General features: G+C 44.7%; 1 protein-coding gene across 10 annotated transcripts in view; it reads right to left on the reverse strand.

Moving 5' to 3' along the window:
- The window catches only part of CHD3 (chromodomain helicase DNA binding protein 3), a 1,503,198-nt gene that overhangs the window by 596,549 nt on the left and 892,494 nt on the right, over nucleotides 1–14,155 (reverse strand). For all 10 annotated transcript variants that reach the window (XM_069218663.1, XM_069218665.1, XM_069218664.1 and 7 more), the window contains exon 24: nucleotides 4,593–4,762. In XM_069218663.1, coding sequence (XP_069074764.1) covers nucleotides 4,593–4,762 — 170 coding nt within the window. The remainder of the gene's footprint in view (nucleotides 1–4,592; nucleotides 4,763–14,155) is intronic.

Genomic DNA, 14,155 nt, shown 5'->3' on the forward strand with positions numbered 1-14,155 from the left:
TGGCAAGGGGTAAAGTCCCAGGAGCAGATGGACTCCCTATGGAGTTTTATCTACTATTTCAGGACATACTAGCGCCAAAGCTCTGTGAATTATATACAGAGGCATGGCATAATAATAGGTTGCCCCAGTCAACCAACAAGGCCATAATGATCCCTTTACTGAAGCCAGATAAACCGACCACAGATGTCCGTTCCTACGCCCACTGTCCATGTTGAACCTAGATTATAAAATACTAAGCCGGATCTTAGCTAACAGACTCTTACCCTTCATGTCCTCACTGATCCACCAAGACCAGTCAGGATTTATCCCTCAGCGCAGCACAGCACAGAACATTAGACGCCTGATCTCGGTGCTGCACTCGATGCCCTCATCTATGCCTCAAGCAGCAATAGTATCAATAGACATAGAAAAAGCCTTTGATAGCCTTAGGTGGGTCTACCTAGAACGGGTCATGTTAAAACTTGGACTGGGTGAAGGCGTCACCCGATGGACAAAGCTATTATATACCCCAGCTAGAGTGCACACAGGCATCACAATATCTGACCCTTTCTCAGTGGGTAGAGGGACCAGGCAAGGCTGTCCATTATCCCCCCTCCTGTTTGCGTTGGCAGTGGAGCCTCTTGCTCAAACAGCTAGATCCCAAAAATACTTTGAGGATATCCCGATTAATAGTTGGACACATTATATCGCCCTTTACACAGACGACATGCTCCTATTTCTTAAGAACCTAGAAACCGATCTACCTGGAGCAATAGATATGCTAGAAATGTTTGGAATAGCCTCAGGACTTCGAATCAACTGGAGAAAATCCTCCATTTTTCCATTGATAAAAGGTACCCCAGAACCCACAGATACTAAAGGTCTACCCTGGTCTCCAAATACATTTAAATATCTAGGAATTAACATTTACCACGAGGTGGATGACCTATTAGAGGGGAATATACATAGAACAATCAGGGGAATTAAGGCTAGTATGCACTTCTGGAGCACCCTACCCCTAACGGTCTTTGGGAGAATTACCCTACTCAAAATGATAGCACTGCCAAGACTACTATACTGTTTCTCCACTATCCCACTAATAATCCCGAAAACAGTATTAAAAAATATAGAGTCTTTAGCTGCGAGTTTTATTTGGGGACCTAACAGGCACAGAATAGCACTCCGAACTCTTCAAAGACCCACCACAGAAGGAGGCCTAGCTGTCCCAGACCTAGGAATTTACTACTGGGCGGGGCAACTGCAATGGTTAGCAAAATTAATTACTAGTACCCCAGTCACAAAAGACTTGCAATTACCGCTAAACTGCCCAATAGGAAAAATCCTAAATATTCTACTGAACCCAAGAAAATCAAAACAACAACTCCCGATAGAATGGGAAGCAACGAGGCACTGCTGGGAACAGTGCCTAAAATGCACCCACACAAAGACCCCTTTCGCGCCCGAAGTTCCGCTGATATCCTTAAACCACCTTCCTAGGGGCTCTATCGCTATGCACACTAACAAGTTAATAGCATATAACATCACGAAACTAGGAGACTTATTTAATGACGGAAAACTTATCTCCTATGTAGAAATACTAGTTCGATTCACCCTCCCGTCCAGCTTGTTCCTCACCCATGGTGCTTTAATTAGAACTATTTACAAATTGTGGGGCACAAAATCATGCGAACCGCCTACTCACGGAAGCTGTAGCCTCATATGCTCAATAGGGGATCAAAAGGGGTTGATCTCGGGAATATATAAGTCCATACAGAACAGCACATGTTTACCACTGAACAAACTCAAATCCAAATGGCAGGCAGACCTGGACACTATACTGGGCGACAACCAATGGGCTAGGATTACCTCACACGTTCACTCTGTATCTAGAAACGCAAGATTCAAACTGATAAACGTATACATTTTTCATAGAGCCTATTTAACTCCCCAATTAATATCCAAACTATACAACACTAACAACTCCAGTTGCCCCCGATGCGCTAAAATAGCAGCAGACTTAATGCACATGTTGTGGAACTGCCTGCAAATCAATCTATATTGGGCAGAAGTATTCAGGAAGATATCTACCTGCATGGAAAGATCATTCTCACCAACCCCATTAGTGGCAATCTTGGGGGACTTCCCCCGCCACTCAGCTCATAACATATCCAGTAGATTTACAGACTTTGCACTGATACTAGCAAAGAGAGAGATAACTTCGCATTGGATAGACCCGGGGGCCCCCAAGTGAGCAGGTGGCAAGGTGCACTCGAGAAATGGGCCCAGACTGAGTGCACAGTGTTACTGAAAGAAGCTCTACAGGGACAAAGACCTAGAGACAATGCCACACAATGGGATTCAATGTTGGAAAACCTAAGAACCATAGACTCTCCCACTTCAGAGGACTATACTCCTACTACTGACTCAGACTCCGAACAGATAACCACAAACACCACATAAAATAGCATGGAACTGTGAATCGCTGTCTGGTTACAGAGATCTGTCGTATCAAGAACTGTAACAGCGGTACTAAGTGCTCGATGGGGGAGGGGGGATTAAGCATTTTGTTGGGGTCCACTTTCGTAATTCAATTGATATTTGTTATAAACGCAATAAAAGATATATTTAAAAAAATATATGTTGGACACATGTTATCCAAATAGAAGTCCACTGTTAGAAAAACTATCAGTCTATAAAGCTGCTCAGTTCCACACATATAAAAATAATTTGGCAGAAGATATCAATGCTGGAAATTTTCGAGTTCAGGGAATTAATGGCTGTTTACTGCGTCACTATAAACATACTCTTTTTAATCATCGGAAACTGAGCTTCATCAACTATTCAAATTGTCGCACAAAAAGGATGAGATTAAAGGTCCCTTTAAAACCTATAAAGATGTATTTAATGTTTCTAAAAATTATACTGCATTGCCTCCATTTCACACAAACCTAGAAATGGTGGAACAAGAAATACAGGAAGAGAATAATATCAATACAGAAATTAAACACAATACTGGATAAACTAATAATACTTCCACTTCCAGAACTGGTGACCCACTTAGACGACAACCAATTATTGCTAATGAAGCTGTGGTTGCCATAGTTGAAGTTCAACATCTAATGCATGAAGTGAAAAAGGGCATAGATAGTTAGGATTACTTTGTAGCTCAATTATATTGGGAATAATTAGAACTATACAAAGACATAAACAGTCAGTTAATCATGGACGTCTACATCAAAATGGATTATGTGAGTGTAGTAGATTTGAACCAGCATTACAATATGTGCGTGACCAAGCAGGAACTAGGAAAACTTTATTTATGTAATTACTGCTTTAAAAATTAGTACGAGTTTTGTGATATTTCCTCAAGTGTTAACTTGACCTAAATATTTTTTGCGGTTTATGGAGTGTGTTAAGTTCACAGCCTTCCTAGGTAAGCTAGGACTGCACATTATATATGTGAAGTGTGTATTTTGTTATCTTTAACATACCACATGAGTATGTGGTTGAGCAGGTCTATGTGTTGAGTATTTATAATCATTTCTGTGGTAACATAATCAGGGTGGTGTGGCCATGGATCGATTTGAGGCCTTTTTCAGACTTCAGCTCTCTCATCATGGTGAGGCACTGACGGGTTCTGAATACTAAGCTGGCAAACAAATGTAATTAAAATATTAGAGAGTCTGTTCGCTAACCTTAAATTGGAAGAATTTCTCCACTAAGTCAAATCTTAATCAGGGTGTTACTGCTTTGTATGGCTTTAATACTTCATTTCCAACCACTAGTTTTGGCTAGGTGTAAATGGTCAAGATTTTGCACATTACCCTCTCTCACAATACTAAGCTAGTTATTTGTGGAAGGTTTTTGTGGAATAGCAATTGGCTAGGGGGCTGTCTGTAGTATGCTAGATTATGGCCGCATAGATAATTTAATGATGTTTGCAACTGTAAGCAGTTTAGGATTTATGCTAGTGGTTTGTGCTAACTAATGGATCTTTTTCCAGTTGAGCTATTTCTGAAATAGATTACTGGATAGCGGGTCCTTAAAAGATATCTACTCTTGTGGTATGATCCTCCCCTTAGATGAAGGTTTGGTCAATCGAATTTCATAGGAATGGCAGTCAGCTTAGCCATGTGGCAGTTTAGGTATCATAATAAGTTGAGTTGTCATTTTTATTTGGTGGGTGAATGAGATTGTGACACGTTTTTGGAGACTGTCACACTGCTGTTTTCTAACTAGAGAGAACAGTCTTAGACAAATGTTAATAACACATCTATTGACACTGATACTAACTGTAATTTAACATTATTCTGATTATAGTAGAGAATCAAACTACTTAGCGGTGCTGCTCTTTTAGCTCTGACTTGAGATAAGACAGAGAATATTTAACTTATTTTCGGACATTACTGCTTTTTTGTATAATAAATGACCAACACATGAGTGAGTTAAAGCTCCTACGTGCATCTCAAGGAAAGCACCACCACTTGTTTACATATGCAACACTTCTCATACACACAAAGAACATTAGGAATAAATATGTACTAACGTAAGTTGACAGAAAGATCTGTCCCAGAGGAAAAATAGAAGCTTGCAAACAAGTTTTTCCCTCTTACCTTATCCTCCTCTCTCACCATATACTGTGCCACTTTGAATGAGCTGAGGTATTCATTCATGTTCTGTACATCTGTATCCTCAGTGGCATCCTGGTTCCTGTCAAGTAGCCTTGAAATGGCTTCATTGTCATAATGGATCACACTGCTATCTTCCTCCTTGCTTTCCCCTGCTGAAGAAAAGTAAGATGAAAGGCACAGTAAGACAAATGAGAAAGAGAATTTGTTGACAGGACTGAGGTGGAAAACTGAATGAAAAATGGAGAAGGATAAAGACACCTAGTTGGTTACTTTTAATCTATAGGATGTTTCCCATTATCAACTTTTGGTTAATCTACCACTTTGTGGTGGTACCAGAAACTCTTTCACTAGATGTTAACTGAGAGCTTCAGTACAATGGTATCATACACATATGTATGCATCACTCACAACATGCCCCATTCTTGAGAATATACACATGCCCTCCCCAACTCCCTTCTTGAAAAAAGGGAGCTGATCTGTGTATTACTAGGAAGTTGCTGAGGAGTCAACAGGATGGTTGTGACAACAAAAAAATACAGCATAAAAGAATCATCAAAGTAACTTTACACAATTCTTATAACCTGACTCCTCACTGTTTTTGATTCTGCAGTATCTGAGAATGAGAAAGGTAGAACAACAAGGCAGCATCAGGCAGTGGGAGATAAATAAAGTAATCCAACAGTAGTAGACATAGTAGATGCTTTGATGGTGTTAAGAAGTCCAAAAATTTCAACTATTAAGATCAATATGAAAGCAGGACACACCTGATGTCCAGACTGAGTAATATAGCCTCGGCCAAAGGATGCAAGAGAAAGTGAACATAATTTCATGAGTATGAGTCCCTTGTTCTGTGCCGAATGCTTATGAGCTGTACTACAGTTTTACTGAATTTGAAATATGAGTGCTAAGATTCATGTTACTGGTGTTCCCCACCCTATGAATTTTGGTATGACTTGATATTGATTGTGACCAAATGGGTCATATGTATTATTACTCTGCAATATGTCATGTTAAAAAATAAAATCAATAAAGAGATATGAAAAAAACTAGCCCCTTGTTCTGTTGGTACTCTGACAGAGCTTTCAGAACTAAGGGGGAATGAGTCCTTCAAATCATGCTGTCGTACGGACAACTGTTGAAGTGTTTGAGGCATAAAGGCTTGCTACTCAGATGCTTGCTTGGACAATGTTGTGGGCACCAAGGAAGAAGTTATCCATGCAAGAAGTTTTAAGTCATGAGAGTGGCTCAAAAGGTTTGTGCATCAACATGGCCAGGGATGACCTTAGGTTTCAGGAGGCCATATGGCATATAACTGAAGGAAAAATATGCATTAGGCCCATAGTGTGTGTTCTGACAACCTCAATGGCCATGGAGAAGGTCTCCTAAGCACCATTACCTTAGGGCCGCAAAGTAAATTTTGGAGGTGTCCACCTACAGCCTTGCTCAGCCAGGCGCCACAAATGGGATATACCTTTATTCACTGAGCAGGTGAATGGGTCAATGTTCTTCTTAGGTGGTCAGTGGGAGCATCTCAGACACTTGTTCTTGTACAGAGTCTTAGAGGAGGATTTCCTGACAGCCTCCAGAATCTCCAAGATCCTAGATGTGAAAGTTAGATTGGCTTCTCAGAACCATGTGCTTGACCTGAGTCAAGGTAGTGAGGGGTGCTGTAGACTCACTCCTTCTATGACAAGGTAGGTAATTCATTGGGGAAGCATATTTGGGGCTTTTGATGCTGGTCTAAAAACTAGACTTTGAGACCCAGCGAAGGCCTCTAGGATGACTGGGCATCTCAGGCTTTCCAAGATCTTACGAAGGACCCTCAGAATCAAAGAAGTGTATGAAGGCATGTAGTCCAACATAAGACAGTTATCTCCAAGAGCTAAGATGGTGGCATCAAGTGTTCAGTTAAGACAAAGGGGTCTAAATTTTGACAACCCAGATATCAAATGCGGGGGGGCTGGCTGTAGAGTATTCAACCGGTGTGGGACTGGAGATGACAGTTCAAACAGTTTGCTTTTGTGTTTAAATGTCTGTACTTTAGGACACCATACAAAAAGGGTTGTGTACTACAGCCTGTTCATAAAGAGCCACTGCCAGCTGGCTGAAATGTGGAAATTAGGTATTCCTTGCTTCCGTACTTTAAAGAGGGCTCACAGAGGACTGCTATGGTGTTGTCCACGCAAACCATTTTCACCATGGATTTCCAAACTGGAAGGAATGCTTGCAGTGTTAAAAAAATATTCCTTCAGCTTCAAAGTGTTTATGTGAAAGAACAAATCTAATACACTGAGGTGCAGATTCCTTACTAAAGGATAATCCCCAGGCATCAAACTGGATCTGGAAATTTTCAAACATTACGGCTGTGTGGCGTTGTTGGGGTCCACAATGGCTGCGCCGGAAATGTCATGCAGGTTACCTATGTAGTCACCACCTCAGCATGCTGACATTAGTTTCTTTTTGCGACTTTCCCCACCAGTGCGTGGAGCCATGAAGAATGCTGACAGACTGTTATTAATTGCTAAGACCCTTAAAAGGGTGACCCAGGGAATCAGTCGCACAGCGGGGAGGATGGGAAGGTCGGTAAGGAATCTAAAGCCAGATATAGGGGGTCATTATCACCCCGGCGGTCAGAGATAATGTGGCGGTAGTACCGCCACATTATGACATTGGCGGGTTTGCTGAAACCAACCCACCAATGTACCACTCCAACCGGGAATTCGTTCCTTGTCACTGATAGGTGGCCCCCACCTACCTTTCCAAAGACCCCCCCACCTACATCCACGCCACAGGCACACACTCATTCACACATACATGCATGCATACATCCAATCACACACACATCCGCACACTTCAAACATACATGCATCACGAATACTATACATACACGCACTCACACTTCCATACATTCATGCATGCAGTCAACATACAACACACACGCGCAATCATGCACACACCCCCACACACACAAAAACCCCCACCCCCCTTCCCTGTCGGAGGCCTGACTTACCTGGATCCAGGGGGTCCTCTGGCAGGAGACGGGACACAGTGCTGCTACCGCCAGCATCGCCCGGCCAACAGTATTTGTCATAATACGGCTGGCGGCGGTCTACTGGCTTGGCGCTGCTGGTGGTAGCAGCGCCACCTTACCGCCATCCGGCAGTATGTCCACAGCCGGATTTCCGCCCTTCTTGTGGCGGGAATCCGGCTGTGGTCATAATATGGCGAACGGCTGGTAGCCCCGGCTACGGCCTTTTGGCGGCCGTCGGCACGGCGGTAGGCGTTTTTTACCGCCAATGTTATAATGAGGGACATAGTCTCTACCAGTGTTACCTGCAAGGAATGGTTCCTTACCTGTAACTCCAGTTCTCTCGTAGGGGTATTTCCATGATAGTCATAAGCACTGAATAGTTCCGCGCGCCTGCGGGGACCCCGGAGCACTGTTGTGTAGTATATTCTTAAGTGCAATCATCAGCTCCTTGACAAAAAAGGTCTGTGAAAAACACTTAAGAATAACAATGTGCAGCCTATGTGAACAGCTACACAGGCCAAATTGTTAGAAGAAAAAACAGTTGTAGTGTAAATTTCACGTTTAAACCTCTATTTATTCTATAAATACATAAATAAATACATTCTCATATTTTATTTACACCTCTCATGAGAATAAAACAATGTAGGGCAGTGTAGCCCATAGGCTGCCATTATACAGAATGAAAATAGAGCTGTGCCTTTAAGAAAGTAAAGTCTTCCTGTTTCCCATCATGCACAGCAAAAGGCAGTTGCCTCAGTTCTTTTTTGGAGGCTATTAACCTGACATGAAGAAAAACAAAACATTTGTTGGAGTACCAACCTCCATAATATTCATATTCTATGTCAACTCCACCGGGGAGGAGGGAGGGTTGCTTATGACTATCATGGAAATACCCCTACGAGAGAACTGGAGTTACAGGTAAGAAACCATTCCTTCTCTCGTAGGGGATTTCCATGTATAGTCATAAGCACTGAATAGAGTAGCAAGCCCATCCCCATAACCGCGGTGGAGTAGATATAAGAATACTGAGAAAAACATGAATCATGCAAACAAATTCTTGAGCAAAGCCTGTCCAACCTGAGCATCTGCCCTAGCGTCTGTATCAAGGCAGTAATGCTTAGTAAAGGTATGGACCGACCTCCAAGTGGCAGCCTTGCATATTTCTGCCAAAGGGACATTTCTCATCAAGGCTACAGTAGCTGCTTTCCCTCTGGTAGAGTGGGCTTTTGGCCTACCACCAAGGGATTTGTTTGCTAACTGATAACATAACATTATACATGAAACAATCCACCTGGATAAAGATTGTTTAGATGTGCCCAAACCTGTTCTGATTGGGCCATAGTTAATAAAAAGCTGTTGTGATTTTCGTAAGCTTTTTGTCCTGTCCAAGTAAAATTTCAATACTCTCTTTACATCCAGAGAGTGCAGAGTTCTCTCAGCAGGAGTAGCTGGATTCTGAAAGAAAGTCGGTAATGAAATTGTTTGGTTCACATGGAAGTCGGAGACTACCTTAGGTAGAAATTTTGGATGAGTTCTCATTACCACTTTTGCAGAATGAAAAACCGTGTAAGGTTCCTGAGCGCAAAGGGCCTGGATTTCGCTGACCCTACGCGCTGACGTGATTGCCACCAGAAAAGCAGCTTTCCATGTGAGATGCTGCAGCGATGCCTTGTGTATCGGCTCGAATGGCGTCAGCATCAGACGTGATAAGACAACGTTCAGTTCCCATGGAGGAGAAGGCTTTCTAATGGGAGGAAAAACCTTCTTTAAACCTTCTAGGAAATCCTTAATAATCGGAATCCGAAAAAAGGACGTTTGTGAAGGACTCTTTCTGTATGCCGTTATCACCGCCAAGTGAACTTTTATTGACGACAGTTGTAAGCCCGATTTTGCCAAACTTAACAAGTATGGCAGGATAGATTGTTCTCCACAGGAAACCGGGTCAATGTTGTTGTGTAAACACCAAATGCAGAATCTCTTCCACTTGCTTGCATAGGCTGATCGTGTGGAAGGGCATTTTGCTTCCTTCAGAATTTCCATACAGTCCTGAGGTAGGTTCAAGTGTCCATATTGCACTAGCTCAGGAGCCATGCTGCCAAACTCAACGATGAGGGGTTGGGATGAGATATCTGCCCTCTGAACTTCGTGAGAAGGTCCGGACGATATGGTAGCCTGATGTGTGGTTTGAGTGACCGGTGAAGAAGGTCTGGGAACCACCACTGGCGTGGCCACTCCGGAGCAATTAGGATCATTTTGGTCTGAGCATTGGACAGCTTCTGGAGGACCACCGGAATCAGGGGAAGCGGTGGAAAGGCGTAAAGAAATGCTCCTGACCAGCTTATCCACAGGGCATTCCCCAGTGTCCCTGGATGGTAATATCTGGAGGCGAAGTTTTGGCATTTTTTGTTTTCTGGGGTTGCGAATAGGTCTGTAGAGGGGGTACCCCAGAGTGCGAAAATGGAATGAACGACGTCGTCGTGTAGTACCCATTCGTGGTTCTCGTTCATTACCCGACTGAGGGCATCCGCTTGAACATTCTGGATGCCGGGCAGGTGAGTTGCCACTAGCGACAGGTTCCTGGCTAGAAGCCAATGCCAGATTGTCTGAGCCTCTCTGGATAAAATTCTGGACCTGGTGCCTCCTTGTTTGTTCACGTAGTACATAGTGGCCACGTTGTCTGTCTGAAGAAGGAGAGTTTCCGTTCTCAGAGAGGGAAGGAAGGCTTTGAGCGCAAGGTGGACTGCGCGAAGTTCCAGCAGGTTGATGTGATAGAGACTCTCTCTCTGTGACCACTCGCCTTGGACTCGAAGATGTTCCATGTGCGCCCCCCATCCGAGCAGTGACGCATCTGTTACGATGGTTTGAGATGGAGGCCGTTGTTGGAACGGAATCCCCACCAAGAGATTGCTGGGTAAACACCACCACTTCAGGGATTGTAGGGTGTGAGGAGAAAGAAGGACTTTGTTCTCCCAATCGTCCCTCAGTTGACCCCACTGATCCTCTAGATTTTCCTGCAATGGTCTCATATGGAGGCGAGCATTGGGAACCAGATGGATACAAGACGCCATCGAGCCCAGTAGAGAAGCTATTATTCTTGCAGTGGCTTGAGGTCTTTCCTGCAGTTGTTTGCACTTTTGGAGAATCGATAACCGTCGTTCCTCCGAAGGAAACACCTTTCCTAGCCTGGTATCTACAATGGCCCCTAAGTAATGCAACCTCTGAACAGGTGTTGCTGTAGATTTCAGAAGATTGACTTGAAGACCAAGTTTTTGTAGCAGTTGTAGAGTCCATTCGAAATGCTGCTGTGCCTCGAGACAGCTGGAGGCCTTTATGAGCCAATCGTCTAGATAGGGGTAGACGAATATTCGCTGTTTCCTCAAGTGGGCGGCTACTACCGCCATGCATTTGGAAAAAGTTCTTGGCGCTGATTTTAGGCCGAAAGGTAGAACTGCAAATTGGTAATGGCGTTTTCCGACGGTGAACCTTAGGAATTTTCGGTGTTTCTTGGTTACTGGGATATGAAAGTAAGCGTCGCAAAGATCTATCGCACATAGCCAGTCGCCCTGACGTAGATGTGGGTAAATTTGGTGTAAGGCTAACATCCTGAATTTTTCTTTGCGAATCCATTTGTTTGCTGTCCTCAGATCTAAGATGGGACGAAACTCTTGTTTGTCTTTTTTCGGTACAAGGAAATATCTCAAATAAATCCCCTTCCCTTGTTGGCTGATGGGAACGGGTTCTATGGCTCTTTTCTGCAATAGGATATTGACCTCTAACTGCAGAGCTTCGAGATGGTGGTTGGCTGTTTTGGGTGGAACAGATGGTGGAGAACTGGTGAATCTGAGAGCGTAACCATGTCTCACAATATTCAATACCCAGGCGTCTGTTGTGATGCGTTGCCACTCGTCCAGATGATTTGAGATACTTCCCCCTACCGGAGTGGGTAACGGAGGAGGGGGAAGCAAAGATTCAGGGCTTAGACATGGGAGCTTGTCGAGGTGTCTGGGTCTGAGGTGTTGAACGACCCCTTGTCGACCTTCTGGAGAAGCCCCTCTGATGCTGCTGCTGCTGCTGTTGCTGAGGGCGTGAAGACGTCCAATGTGGAGCCTGATACCTGTGGGTGAACAGTCTTCTTTGATATGGGCGGAATCCTTTTCGCTGTTCTTTAGGTCGCTCCATGCCTACCGCTTTCAGGGTATCCAGCTCCGACTTCATTCTGGCCATCTCATCAGCGGCATGAGAGCCGAACAAAGTGGAGCCTGAGAAAGGCAGGTTCTGTATCCTCTGCTGTGCTTCGGGTTTAAGCGATGTAAGCCGCAGCCATGCATGTCTCCTGAGCGCTATACCATGAGCATAGTTATGTGCGGATAGTGTTGAAGAATCCGCCGCAGCACTTATAATCTGGTTAGAAACCATAGCTCCCTCGCTCACGACCTCTAGGAAATCTTCCCTTTTGTCCCTAGGGAGATGCTCCGCGAACTGCAGTATAGAGTCCCAGAGGGATCGATCATATCTCCCTAATAAAGCAGTGGCACTGGCTGCTTTCATGGTGATGGATGCCGTCGAGCATACTTTTCTTCCTGCAGCATCGATCTTTCTGCTCTCTTTGTCTGGGGGAGCAGAGGAAGACGGTGACGTCGAATGCGATTTCTTCGCTGCCACTATAACTACCGAGTCTGGTACTGGGTCCGACCTCAAGAATAGAGGATCTTGCTCTGGTGGACAGTACTTTTTAATGAGTCTGGAAGGAGCAGACTTTGTTGTAGCCGGCGTGAGAAAAATGTCCATTGCTGGCTCAATAAGACCCGGAACCAGTGGAAGTAAAGGTCGTGAAGATGTCCTTTGATGCAAGGTCTCAAAGATCACTGATGTCGATGGGGCCGGAGCTGCTAGCGGGATATTCAGCTTGGTTGCCCCTCTTACTAAGACCTCCTGAAATGTGTTGACATCATCTATGGGAGACACTCTTGGGGACGGTGAGTCCGATAAGGTTGGAGAGTAGTCTCGTGTGGACGATGAAGAATGTCCATGATGTGATTCCTGACGACAGTGCCTAGAGGTAGATGTACGCCTCGAGGAATAACCAGAACGCCCTGCAGATCGCGTTGGAGTCCTCGGAACAGGTTCTGGAGGAGGCGCCGGAACAGGAGCCGTAGGTGTTACCGGCGTCTGTGGTAACGGCGACTGCCTTTGCGAGAGCTGTGGCGATGCTGGAAGTAGGATAAGCGAGGCCGAGGATTCCGAGGTTGTATAAACCCTTCTAGGCCTCTTAGATGGTCTTCTCGACGTCGAAGCACTCCTCGACGTCGAACTGCGGTGACGGCGAGTGCCTCTAGACGTCGACTCGTCTCGCCGCTGAGAACCTCTCGACGACGAACCTCGACGTCGGTGCAGTGACGGTGAACGCCTCCGACGGCGAACACTCTCTCTCGACGGCGATCTCCCTCGCCGTGTCGACGGCGAGCCCGACTCGGATCTCCTTGGCGTTGACTGTGTTCGCCGTGTCAACGGCGACCCAGATCCTCTCGACGTCGGGTGTCTTCGCCGCCTCGACGGCGAAATAGCTGTCGACGGCGAACGATGTCTTTTTCTCACCGGCGAAGCACTCCTCGACGGCGAACATGTTGGCGCCGTTCCCTGCTTCGACGTCGACGCTCTCGACGTCGTCGGAGATCTATGTCGTTTTTCAGCAGGTCTGGAAGGAGTCATGGAGGAAACAGGTTGAGCCCTGGTAGAAGTCTGACCTTCTCCTCGCTCTGTAGTGGAATGGCCACTTTTTCTCCTGTCCTCTCTGGCCTGAAGTCGGATCTTCTCTCTATCACGAAGGGTTCTTCTAGAGAAGGTTTTACAAATGTCACACGACTCCGGTTTGTGGCTGGATGGAAGACAAATTATACAGACCCTATGTGGATCTGTTTTAGCCTTCTTTCTTCCACAAGAAGGACATTTATCAAAAAGTGAAGGCATTTCTAACTAGAAAAACCTCAAAATTCTGTCAGAATTTAACAGAAATCAGTAGAAAATGATCACTCAAAGGTAAAAACGTCAAGTGAAAATGAAATTCAGAAGATATTTCAATGAATTTCTGTCACAAAAGCTTTTGTGAGGTAGAGCTCAATGCTTCAGGGTCCTGTCAGCAGGAGCCGGAAAAAAAGAACTGAGGCAACTGCCTTTTGCTGTGCATGATGGGAAACAGGAAGACTTTACTTTCTTAAAGGCACAGCTCTATTTTCATTCTGTATAATGGCAGCCTATGATAGAGGTTTAAACGTGAAATTTACACTACAACTGTTTTTTCTTCTAACAATTTGGCCTGTGTAGCTGTTCACATAGGCTGCACATTGTTATTCTTAAGTGTTTTTCACAGACCTTTTTTGTCAAGGAGCTGATGATTGCACTTAAGAATATACTACACAACAGTGCTCCGGGGTCCCCGCAGGCGCGCGGAACTATTCAGTGCTTATGACTATCATGGAAATCCCCTACGAGAGAAGTAACTTTTTAACCTGATAGA

This window comes from Pleurodeles waltl, chromosome 12, assembly GCF_031143425.1.
Source record: "Pleurodeles waltl isolate 20211129_DDA chromosome 12, aPleWal1.hap1.20221129, whole genome shotgun sequence".
NCBI classification, from domain to species: Eukaryota; Metazoa; Chordata; class Amphibia; order Caudata; family Salamandridae; genus Pleurodeles; species Pleurodeles waltl.